Consider the following 15,527-nt stretch of genomic DNA (forward strand, 5'->3'; position numbering starts at 1 on the left):
TGAAGAGTGGAAGACTAGCTCTAGAATTAATGTACGTCATATTTTAGCTTGTTCCTGAATTTAGTGTCGTTCAAACTGTCCGAAACTAGTCAAAGGCTGGCTATTAGCTCGAAGAAAGTCGACCACCACCAGCAAATCTTCCTTCGAAAAATGGTAGAAGCTTCGTACGTAAATAAATCTGTACACTTCTGACGACGCACTGATAGGACGTTACGGTTCAGTTGCTAATTTCCTCTGTGCGGTAGCTTCTGTGAGACAGTTTTCGATCAATATTAATTGTCCACAGTCACATCTAATACTTCAAGAATGTATTTATTTAACTACGTCGACAGAATCCTTGCTAAATTGGCGATGTTGGAAGCGATCCAGACCTGGAACACCATCAAAGGAATTCTTTCCAGACATCATGTTTTCTTTGTGCATATTTCACTGTCTACTAACAAGAATTTATATAACAACAAATAACTACCTCATGAAATATGACTTCCCACATCAAGAGCCTTAAGAGCATGACTGTGATTTACGTGTGACACATTCCAGTCTCGATCATGTCGAAACATGCAACACCGCATATGATTGCTGACTTCGTCATTACGTTCAGGTGTGAAATAAAACTACGCACAAGGTCTGTGACATGAGGTAAACTTGACGAGATCTATGCCACTGATGAATAGGTCGCTAAAACAACTGGTCGCTTTACTGTTGAAAATTTTTTATTATTGACGCGTTTCGACATAGCCCATCATCAAAGCACCAAAAATAAAAGTCTTCATATAAAGTATGGAGTCACACGTGTCAGCAGTCAACGTCAGTAGTCAACTTACTACGGTACATTGTATGAACACTTCTTGTTTTGAAGTTCTGATGACGGGTTCTGCCCGAAACGCGTCGATTAGTGGGAAACTTTGAGAAGCAAGTGGCCAGTTATTTTAGCGAATTATTCAGTAGTGACATAAATCTTCTCATGTTCACTGTTACGAGTGTGTACGACTTATACTTTCATTTTTGAAATAGCATCATCAACGACAAACGTCGGCTGTCCAGGATGGTTATAATTAAACTTTTACTACTTTTGCTGTCCCCTATTAAAAAAAACAGTGACCACAGGACAACTAAACTCTGTAGAAACATTTGTAAGGACCTGCAGAAGAGAAATAACGAATAAACGATTGAATGAAGCACATACTGATTTCCATAAGAGACGGTAACATTTATTAATTGCGTGCCGTGTTTACGTTCCAGGTTGTAGACGTTGCTCAAAGTTACGACCATCTGCATCCACGACAGCCTGCACCCGCACTGGAGATACCGCTTCACAATCGCTCGCAACGCTTTTCGAACAATGGACCATGGAATGTTCAGCAGTCGTGACACAGCTCGCGCATTGCTTGAAGATCGCAAATTACGTCCACCATTCACAGCTACGGCAGCAGTAACTTCTTCAGCAGTTTGTGGCACAATTGACTGTCAGTCTGTCCCAGGACCAACTCCCAAATCGCCACTTAATTCCAAATTCGGAATCATTTTCTTCAACTGCGGTGCGGGAGGAGGACCTTTCCGTATTCCTTTAATGCTTCGATACTCGCGAAGAGCAGTGGCACTATTGCTGTTGTTTTGACAAAATAGCTTTACCAGTAAAGCCTTGCTCATCTTGCTCAGACCCCTGTCGACTGTCTGTAACTGTTCTGTACACTGATGTTTGTGTTTCAACGTGCGTTGCCGTAACATTACCAGCACCTAACACTACGAATAACGCAAAGCATGCAACGCACAATCTGAACATCATTCCTATAAAGTTGGGTACCCATACGGTAAATAGTTTTCCCTTTCCACTGACTCAAGTAGCGAAAGTAGTATTATAACAACCCTGTACTACATATTGTAATTCATCAGTCACATTTCTCAGATGAAGCATTGTTAACAGAATTCCCACGACCGTTGCTGAAGAACTGATACGCACAGATATGGTATCTTTAATGAATATTATGACGTTTCCTATTAATGTTCGATCATTCATTATTGTCTTTATATGGGTTTTTTCGTGTTAATCAACGTTTCCTCATCTCCTCATAATCAATGTTTCCTCATCTCCTATTAATTTTCGATCATTCATTATTGTCTTTATATGGCTTTTTTGAGGTTAATTAATGGTTCATATCCACGCTAATCTCCTTTACCCAGTCAAACCTTTGCTCGTAATAACAAAGGTTTCTATTAAGTATCTTCGTTGTTTCCGATAGCTTATAATAACTTACACAAATTGTCAAGCTATGTTTTGACTTCTTCTTTAAGCACCACATACCACTAAATTTCAATTTCTTACTCTGTTACTCTGTTTCGTGCCTACAGAACATTACAATAAGAATACAAAGTTACAAGACAGGCAATATTTGATTTTAATAAACATATTTCATTGCTTGTTGCATCAGTTTAATCTTGTTTTGTAAGATTTTGTGAATCGGTGTTTCTGTTTTGATGTTAATATAAAGTAGTCTCTTACTTTCACAGTTCTTCGACGACCTCAAATGGTTCGACCCTAATGACGGCTTCATTAGAACCGTTGCCGAGCTCTCCAACCAAACCGTCTATTTCTATGTATTCGACTACAGAGGAGATATTATTCACACAAATCAGTGGGGTAAGTACAATAATCACAATATTACCTATAACTGTCACTGATGTTGATAACGTCAGTGTTGCTCCTCTTCTTGCTTTACAGATCTTACCAAATAACTAAAGACAATTTTACCCAGTCCTCTGATATTCCACTCCCGGAAGCCTACTATTAGCGTTGCTGTTCATGTATCGACTGCAATAATCTTGGTCACCTCTTTTAATGCTATGTGCTTACTAGCGTACACTAAAAACAGGACAGTTACCTTGTTCATTCAATCGTTTCAAACATTTCCTTTCCTCACTGGTTATTTTATTAGATTACACAAGCTGACGAGCCACTTTCTTAATCGCCCATTTCACAACAGTTCTTTTGCCACACTGGACTCGCATTTGAAAGGATGGCAGTTCAGATCCCCATCCGGTCATACAGATTTATGTTTCCCACAGTTCCTCTAAATCGCTTCCAGCATAGTTCCTATGAAAAGAGCATGACCCCCCCTCCCTCCCTCCCCTCCCCCCGTAATTTTCTCAAATTACAACTTCGTTAAATAGAAGTATAATAAATACACTTAAGACAGAAAAATGACCGCATCATGAAGGAATTAACCGAATGGATGAAAGTCAGTAAGTACGGCGGACATGTATAGACAAACGAGACCAGCAGAGAACAAGTACTTCATTTGTCGGTCACTCCGGCTGCTTCTGCCGTACTGCTTCTGTCGAATGTGTGGATGCTGCCGATGCTACCTCTGATGAACGAAGTCGCCACCGGTGGTCCGCGCAGCCGGTGCCGCCGTCTGTCTCTGCTGCAGACTCGAAATCAGCGCTCCTCTGGGTAGCCTTCTTCTTCCTAGTAGAAGTTCCGCGCCTAACTTCCCACACCTACCTTTTGCTACTGGTTCTCAAGCACATGGCTGACGAAGAAACATATGCTTGGGGCCCCCATGAAAACTGCCTATCATGTAATAAATCTGAGACCGACTATGGTAATAGTTTGGAATTACAGTTGTAACTCGAACAGGATTAGATTCATATGCTCGACGAGAAAACCCCAACTGCCGCGGTTGCTAACAGTTGCTGCTAATGTAATTGCTCTTCCAAACAGCATCGAATTTGAGCAAAACCAGTTGCATCCTAACCTGTGGTTACTCGTGCTTTAGGTACGTGGGCTATGCACGACTCCATAGGAATACAAAATAAAAGTTAAACGAATTATTTAATAACAAGGGTTCCATTCTAACTGATACAGACGACATAGAATTAGGCTCAGTAATGTTTATTCAAGAAAGGACATCTCATATAAACGGGAAGTGGTCCTACGATATTCAATTAAAATACAGATAGAAAATATCCTTAGCAAATGCAGTAAAATTACATTAAGAGCGTTACTAGAATGATAGCAGAAGCCGCAAAATTAATATTCATCAAAGACTCATGAAAAATAAATCCATTTCATGATCACAATACACTAAACATTCATTAGCACAAAACAGTTCAGAGTTTAACATGATGATTCAAAAACTGAAACACTCGATACCATGAACAGTAACTCATACTCCGCCTATCTTAGTTTCATAGCACAAACGGGAAAGTTACAGTCCTACATAGGAGCATGTTCAAACCTCTCTTCAGAACTTAAAGTATTTTAGTGGCTGTTCATCACTCGTAATCAATTGCCAAACGAAAGAATACCACTTGTTATCAAAGGCAGGTCTGTCTCCACGAATCACATTTGTAAAAAGTGTCCAGTATCTCTCCCTTGAGGTCCTCATTCGAAAAGCCCCAGGTTTCACTTGACTCCCATAGTTTTCCCTACTGTCTGTATTTACATTGGGTGAAACTGTTTCCCGCCAAAAATACATGTTCCTATGTTCTGCAGACATGATTTAATTCAAGTTGAACATTGGACTAAACCAGCATATTGCAACAATATTTAAATAAAGAAATGTTATAAACATTTCGGTATACTCATATCATTTACAACGAATATAAATAAAGGTTTATCCATATTGGTTCAAATGGCTCTGAGCACTATGGGACTTAACTTCTGAGGTCATCAGTCCCCTAGAACTTAGAACTACTTAAATCTAACTAACCTAAGGACATCACACACATCCATGCCCGAGGCAGTTATCCATATTGAATAAGTCAGTATTCTTGCACAAGTGTACTCATGACAATGATGAAAAATTATCTTTAAATATTGCTTAAACAACTGTATATACAGGTTTGTCAGAAACACCTTTTAAGACTCTTTTACAACGATGATGTCATGTGAGACACGCGGCTGACCACTTGTTAAATTACCATGGTTTTATATTATCAACTGCAATAGACATTTAAATGAAGCTACGGACAAAACAGTAAACTGTTCATTAAATGAATACACAAGTAAAACAAAATTTGAGGTATTTATGCTCTATTCATTTACTGTATGATTATGGAAACTGTGATGTTCTGCGGAAAATTTGCGTAATGAAAAGATATAAAAACATAATAAGTCAGGAAATAAAGTATATACAAATACATAGCTTTCATAGATGATAGCTAAGTGCAGTGCTATCATCTGAGATATCATATATCGAAATTGCATGAAATATTTAAAAGTTGATAATTCAAAGGTTCATTGTGAAAATATTTATTCACCGTGAAATATTAAATCTGTAGTTTTAGACACGTTGAAAATATTGTCGTGTCACTAGATACACCTCATTTTTCTGAGATCGCAGATGTATTCAGGTTTGCTTTAGTACTTGACTGTGAAATATTACATGCTCTCAGAGAGCTGTAAGAAACCATAATTGAGCTTGTCTGACACTCCACCATTTCTAGGCGCATAATCTCTCCTCTTAAGCAATCGTCCCTCGTCAAAATCCCCCATGCAGCCATGCCCCATTTCAACAGGACAACTCTCGTCCTCCTACTGCTGCCACTTCCCGAACATGCCTTGCAGCTGTTGGTACTCTGCTGTAACCAGCCTCATTTTCCAATCTCTCCCCTATCGCATATGTGTGGGACGCTATAGAGAATGTCATCAGGACTCCAACTCCACCCAGAAATTTGTAGGATCCGTGCCCTCAGGTGTAAGCAGAATGCGATTGAGTATCCCAGTACTGTATCCGAGATTTGTACAACTACATGCTGCACGTCTTGATTCTTGTATTCGCAACCTTATGGGCTCAACACTTTACCAGCACATACGTTTGTGTCCATGCAACACGATACGTGCTGGTCCTTCCAAGTTTAAAGTGTAATCATTTCTTAAATGTGCCAGCAATGATCGCAATCCGCCTTGTCCTTCTGCGAGCAGCTCTATTTACGATGATGAGTGCATTTACGTTTCGTAATATATGGTCACAACCGTCACACCACCATCCTAGTAGGGATGGAACCAAAGTGTCACTCTATTTAAGACATCTTTCAATGTGAAAGCATGTGCCTTGATATAATTAGATGATAATAATCTGAAAATGGGTCAAAATGATGTGGTAAGAGAGCACATATTCTGCCAGGACATACATAGCACATCTGCTAGAGTTTTTACTTTTTTCTAGCAGAGAAGACGAAAATGTGGAAGCCTAGTGTGTGTGTGTGTGTGTGTGTGTGTGTGTGTGTACATTTCACTGGACGTCTGGGCAAAAGAACAAAGTCATGACTTTCTTGATATGTGCAGTATATTAGTTTGGATGTGAACAAAACCAAATACTTTCTATCTGTCATTTTTATTTTTTCCAGGAGTTTCACATGCGGGAGAGTTACCAATGCTTTTCTACGAAAAAGATCCTGAATCAGAAGAAGACAAAGTGCGCAGAAATATGCTGCGGCTCTGGACGAATTTCGCAAAATATGGGTACGTTTTTTTTCTGCTTGAAGCTTGGATCACTGAAGATGCTCGTTTTCGGGAAGAGATTGCACATTTACTGAATTTCAATCACTAGCTACTGCATACTGCCAGAGTACGAGAAAGCAGCTGCAGCTGAAACTAAGAGCATTAACAAATTTTTTAGAAACCAGGTGATTCGAGAGTATCCGAGAATTCTAATGTTAAATAACAGCTTCAGACTTTACCGGGAATAGAGAACATTTTATCCTACATAATACATTGCACTGCTGCAGACTCGACTACACTCCGACTACATTCTGTCACTACGTTAAAATACCTCAAGGCAAAACGATAGATACTCATTTTATACAAGAATAGAGGACCCAGACAAACATATCAGTAGGAATATCAATCAACATAAAGTAATATGGGCGGAATGTACTGCTGTACCGGTAGGACGGGAATTAGCTCCACTGACTGAACATGGCAGCCAGTGTCACATACCAAAAAGCAAAGAAGACATAGAAGACGTAGCGATTTGATTCATAATCTCTATACCCCAGTACACAACTGTTACATTTATCTCTCTTTCTGTTGCCTGAATATACTATCTCCTCTTTAGTTTACACTCAAGTTACGTGAAAGATAATGAATGTGAGTCTTGTGATGTGCATAGTAACATCGATTTAACTACAGATTTGATTCGATAGTGTAAAATACGTACTAGGCAGTGTGAACACATTTATTTTATATTCATTGAGTGTCAGTGGTAGACCGTGACTCGTACCAAAACGATGCATTTACTTGGACTGGTACGTCGTTACCCGACTTACTCTGCCAGTTGCTTTTGTGCTGGCTGGTAATGAATCTAAATTGCCCCTCAGTCACGCCAAAACTGTTGCCTGATTTCAACGTATTAATGGTGCGACGACTCTAGTACACCTAAAACTGGCGTAGTTCCACTACCAGCGAATTATGGTGCACTTTGATCTTGAGCTCGGTCATTGATCTTCAAAGTCATTATGTAATCGTCCTTACAAAGGTCTTGCATGATATCAGGGATGATATTGAACTTTAACACCATCATCCTGACAGTGACCTCATCATCCTTATCAGTGGGAAGCCACACCTCTTAAACCTATCCCCTTTTATCCCCAGCCAGTCATTGCACAGTCTTAAAATGAAACAACCAACTAAAAACTGAAGATGGTTGAAACTGTTAAATTATGTTAATGGGCAATTAGAAACCCTCTCCATCTTCCCTTCTGCCCCCCTAAGTTCAGCCACTCATAGTGCTGTATTAAAATGAAGAAAAAAAAAAACAAGTTTGGGCAAGGAGCCCAATTTTGCTAGCGGTAAATTTAATATCCCTCCTCTTTCCAACCAATCATAGCATAGTATTAAAATGATGTTTAAAATGGAGTCAAATTACATTGTTTCTGGCCTACACATGAAATCACATACATAACTTAACCTCTCTCCCACCTGTTATTTCCGGTCAATCGTGGCAAAGTGTTTATACCCCAAAATGTATTATAGCCCCTTCCTCTCCTCTTTCCAACTGATCAGAGCGTAGTATTAGAAAATATGAAAATTGTGGTAGTGGGAAACTGCAAACCGTCTCTCTCTTACGTGCATTTCACCCCCGTCTCCTCCTGCCTTTCTCCTACCTGTCAGAGTGTACTGTTTAAATGATAACGTAAAAACGGCGTCAGATTACGATATTTACAACGTATACTTCACCTCCCCGTCTCTCATCTCCAACCAACCAGAGCGCAGAATTAAAATTATGTGCCATAAAAGCTCTGAAAGAATTACGTACCCTCAGCAGAAAAGTCGAGGATAAGCATTATTTCAGTGAAATATAATATTTCCGAAACGTATATACATGCGTCTGGTATAATATTATTGTTATGATGCATAAAAATGTTTAGTTACAACATTTTCTTTGAAAGTCAAAGACGATTCTGCACATAATCATACATCTGCCGTGATATTAATAGAATTAAGTTCAATAATATGCACGCACACACACACACACACACACACTCACACACACACCTCTCTATTATACACGTCAAATTCTGTAATCGTTACATACATGTGATCTCTCTCTCTGTTTCATACCCCAAATTCTATACTGCTTACAAATAAGAGATTTCTCTCATGCAAAGTGATCGTTCTCTCTCTCTGTCCTTATACCCCGCCCCCCCCTCTCTCTCACACATACACACACACACACACACACACACACATACACATAAACACAGTGGCAAAAAGTGAATGGTAAATATTGAACAATAACACTAACTTTTGTCGATAAATGATAATTGTAAGCACTATTTACTAAATGGTAAATGATTAACAGAAAATGCTTAACGCTAAAAAGTGTTAAACACACAATGGTATATGGTATTTCCTAAATAGCATACCCTAAACTGTGAATCGTACACGCTTTCGTAACATGCCAAAATAATTACACACCTCAGTGAATATTTAACTTGCATAAAAGTGATTTAAAACGACTTCTGTGAAAGTCGGATATGATTGTTGTAACAAATACAAAACCACTATCTAAATCACAACTTTTTATTGGCAACTACCAGTTTCAGTATGCTTTGCATATCATCTTCACATCTGATGCTGGAAAGTGCAGTTTGTCAACAGTTGTGTAAAACACAACAATTCACTGTGTTTTACACAAATGTTGAGGGAACTGTACTTTGTGGTACCACACCCAGAGATGATCTGCAATGTAAATTGAACCAAGTAGACAGTAATAAAAAGTTGAGATCCACACGGTGCTAGTTCATTTATTATAACAAAGGTACCTTGATTCCTAAGACATGGTGTAAGTTATAAAAGTGATTACGTACATAAACATACCCCTCACATAATATTAAAAGATTTCAAATTCAGTCATGAACATACCAAATATCTCCGTATTTTATTCTTTAGTTCCCGTCTTCCTGCTTTTATACCTCAATCTTCCTGCTTTCCAGCAGGAAAATCTGTTTAGAAGTCAGCAGGCAGAATGGTTTTTCTTATGTGTACAATGCCCATTTTACGGAAGAAGGATCTCTCCACGAGATGTTCCCGGCAACACGCTGTCTCTTTACACATGTGCATATTGGAGAAGAAGCGATTAAGCAGACTCGTCCTCCATCTTCACTTCCATACTTTGCGTTAACATTTAATTTCTAATAAAAAAATTTTCTAATGTGCGTGAACAGTATTTAAAGCGATGGTGCACTTGCGTTAGGCGCAACGTTAACATAAAGCCTCTCAGTAGCGACCGTGACCTTGTGACGGATATGTAGCAAGCAGCACTATCTCTTGCACATCGTCACATGCGCTAGCTCACCTGACTCGCAGAGTTCACTGTACAGCTGAAACTGACTTTGTTATTTGACAAATATTTTCGATTGTTTTGCGGGAGCCGATAATCCAATGCACACTGCTCAGTCCATATAAAAAATTGCGTGCACTACTTCCGAATGATCGTTTTTTACTGATTTTCCTCAACAGATGGAATGTCACCTGTCACTCAATTAATTTCGTCAGACATCCTAAACATTTCGGCAATAATCGAAGCTCCTCTCGTCAATGTATACTGCTGTCTGTCGTTTTAGATTTGTTCCTGTTACAGCAAACATTCCTAGCAAATATCGTAACACTTTAAAAATTAGTGCGAGAGATGTGCCTACCCTTTGCCTCTAGGGTGGTTTGAATTCTGCTGGGAGGACTTTCAAAGAGAGATCTGAATCTCTGTGGAAAATGACAGCCCATTCGTCCACGACAGCCGAAACCAGAGGTCCAGTCTGGAGCGAATTCCACGTTCTAACCAATCCTAACGGTGGTCCGTTCGGTTGAAAGCAAAGCTCTGAATAGGCCAGTCTATTTCAGGAATGTTGTGGTCCATAAACCATTCTCTCACCATCTGTGGTAGGGTACATTATCATTTTTCTACTCACGTAGTTCGAGCGAAATTGGTGAGGCGCGTTGCACACCCTTCTATTGTTCTATTTACGTTTGGAGGAGATCTACATAACTCTTTAAATATCATTTTCTTCTCCAAAAGTCTACAGAAGAAGAGAATCTTTAGCAGATCATCTGCATAAAACATTTTTATACATTATATCTTTCTATACTTTTTTTACCATCAGTAGCCTTTCGTCTTAAACAGGTAGCAATTGCAACTGAATGTATTAATATTACATAGAGAACATGAACTGTTTACAGACATTTAAATTTCATAATTGATTGTTTAAGATTATAAGGATTTAAATTCAGTCACTGTACATGACCATTCGGCTACGGCGCCATACCATCAACCGCTCTTCAAGAATCTCAAATATTGTGTGGTTGAACAAGATGTTACACACACTTTCAAAGAAAAATCAGACAGCGACGTCCATTCTCATAATTCTTCGTGGTGCAGCTGCCCAACATTTCAGCATTCGACACTGGTTTCTAGTTACCGTGCAGAGAGAGCTACAAAACATGATTTCGTCCGTTTTATTTGAATTCCAACATGCATTCGAAGAAAAATGGCGCAAATTCAGTGTCATTTCCGGCTAACATTCAAAGAGAAATGGCACAATTTAAGTGCAGTTTTTATATTCGATATTTGCAGTGCACTGTAGCCCATTAGCACGTGATAAGCTGCTGATACTCGAAAACTCCAAACGAGCAGGCCTGTGAAGGCCCGCCGGTACCGACTGACCGCCACGCCATCCTCAGCAGCAGCAGGCAGTGTACACGTGCTTGTGAGACTCTTTTGTGAGGAAACTTGAACCAACAGTTTAATACAAAGCCATAGGTAAATTTTTATAAGTATCTCCCAAAATTATTGGTAACAAGGCAAATTAGGGAAAATACTAGAACTTCATTCAAATAAAATGTATAATAGTTACTAATGGAAAAGATTATGAAAATCACAGACGGGCTCTGAACCCCAATGGCAGTTGAGGGGTTAGTCTCATACAAAATGTCTCAGATTATTTGGAACATCTGGTGAAACGTAGCAGTCTCTACATGATCTGATCATCAGTGGGTGGTCCCTACCAGATCATCACTAAATTGACACCTTTGTCAGGAAAACTGGCAGCGTTACACGATATTAGTGTAACACGCTCTGAATGTTATCAATTTCCTATGCAGTGTTCTTGTAATACTGAATGTTAGTGAAATGCACGTGCTTGACTACTTCCTTTACTTGTACAAAGGGCGTTCAAAAAGTTTTGCACAGTCGTCTCTAATTTTTTTTATTTTTTGTAGGGGGAGAAAGAAATTTTTTATGAACATACTTGGGAAGATTTAGCTATACATTGAGCCTACTCAATGTAGCCTCCATCAGCTGTGACGCATCTGGCCCAACATTCTTTCCCTGATGTAAATGCACTTTGCTAAAAATCTGAGGATTGACTTTTACACCATCACTTGACACAGGAAATAAGGTCTTTCTCACTATCAAATCTTTTACCGCGCAGGTGGGCCTTCAGATGACCAAAGAGGCAAAAATCAGAGCCAAGTCCGGACCGTAGGGAGGATGAGGAAAAATTTTCCAACTCATTGTGCTGATTTTCTCCTGCGTCGTATGGGCTGTATGGGGTTTGGCATTGTTATGGTGTAGTCTGATAAACTGACCTTGAAGCTGTGATCTGTAGGTCTTGATGGGACGTCGCGGCTTGTCCAATGACAAACAGTAACGGTCCCAGTTAATTGTGGAGCCAGGTCTCCTTATTCACATCACTCACTGACCGCATTGTGGACTGTTAAGTAGAGAAAAATCACCTTCTTAAAACCTCTGCAACCACCGCTGGATACTGCTGTGATCCACTGTATCCTCCCCATGAACAGGGAGTAATATCCTGTGAATCGATGTGGCAGAGTCTTTGCCGATCTTGAAGAGGAACTCCATCACCGACCGTTATCGCAAACTGACACCTACTTCACGGTCTATTATGGCTCACCTGTAAATAAAAGAAAATACTTTTATATACCAACTTACAGCTAAATGTTCCAAGTACGTCCACAAAAAATTTCAATCTCCTCCTGGAAAAAATAAAAAAAATTAGAGACGACTGTGCAAAACTTTTTGAATGCTCTTTGTGCATGGTTCAATTTGTTATTAGTAAATATCTTGTGATGAAAACTTTTAGCAAGAAATTTAGTGCTGCTCTTTACATTTATTTCATAATATCTCTAGAAAATATAAAGGATTACGCGTGTATTATGTGTCTCAACAGGAACCCAACCCCTGAGGCAGATCCTGTGATTTGGGAACCATACGACCAGAGCAGCCGCAGCTACCTGCTGATGCAGGCCAACTTTACACTTGCACACGACAGGCTTGGGGAGCGCATGGCATTCTGGAGAGAGAACGTGCCACTGCTGCCATTTCCCGACGCCCAGTGATACACCATAAGAGGTACAAGCACAGCATGGGCAAAAAACATTTTTGTGAAACTTCTGATAATTATATTGGAATATTCTTGGTAGAGTATTTCAACACTGGTAGACTACCGTCTCCAGAAGAATTATAACAAAATTTCGAAAATATCGAAAGAATGAAAGAAGTTCAATATTGACGATGTATTATCACTTATGTCTACATTAATCCTACATACACTTGCCTTTCAAGAGGTAAGTAAATACGATTTCTGTTTCCTGTTACAGATATGCACAGCAAAGGAGGAAAGGAAAAACATCAGACTACAGCTGAGTACTGAGTGTCAGCAAGGAAATCAACTAAGAATCTACTGAACCACTGTGAAACCCATCACGTAAAATTGATCGCCAATGCGGTTTCAGGCGTCAATTCATATAATTCAGACACATTCACCACATAAATATCAAGAAATTTCTGTGGGCATTGGAAGTGCAGCGGATAGTTACAAACTGCAGTAATGCGTGGCATACATTAATGTATATTGTACAAAGGATTTTTTTCAGTAATCCTTTCCTTCAGTACAGAGAATTGTGAATACAAATATTATGCACTAATTCACTGTGTCACTTATTATCTACTCATACACGATAATCCTGAGAAAAAGTGATTTCTTGACAGATGTGAAAGCCGATGACGTAAGTTAATTGAGAAGTAATTTAAAATACTACCTACGTAGTAATTTTGGAAGTGACACGCACTGTCTCTGTACCTGCAGGCGATGGACCACCCCTCAGCAATCCTCACTGGAATTCTTAGGAAGCGGCTTGAAGCTGCTCAGCAGAGTCACTTTTCAAAACCATAGTGTGTAATGCAAATTATAGTGTAAAATGTATTACAAAAATCATTTAATTTCCACTTAGCGTTCAGTAGCTATTAATGTCAATTAACAGTGGCACTTGTAGATCGTGAACGTCCGATATGGTGAATATAAATATATAATTGGTGGAGAAAAAGTGTGTTAAATTTAGTTTATAATTCTGAAACATCCATTGTGGAGTACAAGGCAGATTAAAATAATCATACGTGCCAGTCACTTATATAGCCTCCCGCGACGTGTTTCCAGGACGACTTAAACCCTCGTCAGTGGCTTGCAACCGCATTTCGTTTCCTCTGTGTGGCATCTAGTCTATCTCATTTTTCAGTTTCGGCGTGTTACAGATAAAGGCACACTGTAGGTCGTTATAGTGGTTTTGTTTGTTAAATCGGTACCAATTGTAGCAAATTATCTCTGAGAGCCTAAGGAGCAAGAAAGGTCATACGTATTTAAAGCCGGAAATGCATCTCCAGTTAAAGATGGATAGGTGGACGTTAAACATCTTGACAGTTTAGGTTTCAGTGATTGAAAATACCCTTCACAAAACGACTGGTAAATGAGGATGTTAAGTCTTTACTAGTATTTTAGCTCCACAGTCAAGGGGACAGTAATGTTTTCGACAACTTCCACTACCAGTATCACTTACAACACATGTAGGACATATTACCTGTGTACCTGACTCTGCAGCAAACGGTAGCATACACGTCATGCATGTCCTCTTCATTGTGGTGCTAAAACTCTAGTTCATTGAGAACATTGCTGTTTGACTGAAGTGAGTAGACAGTCTATGTTCTTTCTGCACACTTTAATTAATGGGACATTTACACAAATTGGCTGCAAGGTTTCCCTCTAAGGTCAAGGTGAAGATGAATGTTGCCAACAAGTTTACACAGTATGAATTACAAGATGGTAGTGGAAAAGATGGTGGAGTATGGCAGCGTGCAACAGAACGTGACGGGCTATGACCTCACAACATGGAAGACTGTGACAGCCTGTGGCATCACAAGACTACTAACAAGATGACATACTATGATGTCAGATAGTTCCTGGTGCTGTAGCCGCTTACCAACTAAGTCACTTTTGTTCTATTTGCTCTAAAGGAAGAACCATGAAATGTAAACAGAGATTAGCTACCACCACTGGCAGAATGATAAGAAGAATACTCTCATATTCGATTGCAATTATTGTTATTACCAACCAATTCCTCTCACTGTTCATTGTGTACAAGTACTTATGGATTTTCTTCTTTTCAACAGCAGAACAGCGCTCTGATACAGCACTAGCTACCATGCTGGAGCAGGGCACACATCTATTCCAGCATCTACTGGCTGCCCCACCCATCGAGCCACAGCAGTTATTATACAGGTTACGAGATATATCTGATCAAGACACAATAACTGCAGTTAATTGGTGTTACTCTGTGCCACAACATATAATTTGACTGTCTGCAGCCGTCCGAAGTGGCCGTGCGGTTAAAGGCGCTGCAGTCTGGAACCGCAAGACCGCTACGGTCGCAGGTTCGAATTCTGCCTCGGGCATGGATGTTTGTGATGTCCTTAGGTTAGTTAGGTTTAACTAGTTCTAAGTTCTAGGGGACTAATGACCTCAGACGTTGACTCCCATAATGCTCAGAGCCATTTGAACCTTTTTTTTTTACTGTCTGCAGATCAAAGCATGTAAATGTAGGCATAAGGACAGAGAGTGATTGCCAGGTAATAATGGAAATTGAGAATCGCAAACACAGTGTTAAAGTGCAGTTTAATCAAAGAGTTGGAGTAAGCTACGTTGTGTAATGTCCAACATCAGTGCTCCAATTACTA

The 15,527-nt window shown here is 39.5% G+C and overlaps 2 protein-coding genes across 2 annotated transcripts in view; both read left to right on the plus strand.

The window, feature by feature from the left end:
* The window catches only part of LOC124606229 (cholinesterase-like), a 94,583-nt gene extending 81,724 nt beyond the window's left edge, over window positions 1–12,859 (plus strand). Inside the window, exons 8-10 of the mRNA XM_047138205.1 lie at window positions 2,509–2,638; window positions 6,352–6,466; window positions 12,691–12,859. Of these exons, the coding sequence (XP_046994161.1) occupies window positions 2,509–2,638; window positions 6,352–6,466; window positions 12,691–12,859 (414 nt within the window). The remainder of the gene's footprint in view (window positions 1–2,508; window positions 2,639–6,351; window positions 6,467–12,690) is intronic.
* The window catches only part of LOC124606802 (cholinesterase-like), a 231,385-nt gene extending 217,938 nt beyond the window's left edge, over window positions 1–13,447 (plus strand). Inside the window, exon 11 of the mRNA XM_047138870.1 lies at window positions 13,121–13,447. The gene's annotated coding sequence lies outside the window, so the exon portion shown is untranslated. The remainder of the gene's footprint in view (window positions 1–13,120) is intronic.
* Window positions 13,448–15,527: the final 2,080 nt, after the last annotated feature.

The sequence above is a fragment of the Schistocerca americana genome, chromosome 3, assembly GCF_021461395.2.
Source record: "Schistocerca americana isolate TAMUIC-IGC-003095 chromosome 3, iqSchAmer2.1, whole genome shotgun sequence".
In the NCBI taxonomy this organism is placed as follows: Eukaryota; Metazoa; Arthropoda; class Insecta; order Orthoptera; family Acrididae; genus Schistocerca; species Schistocerca americana.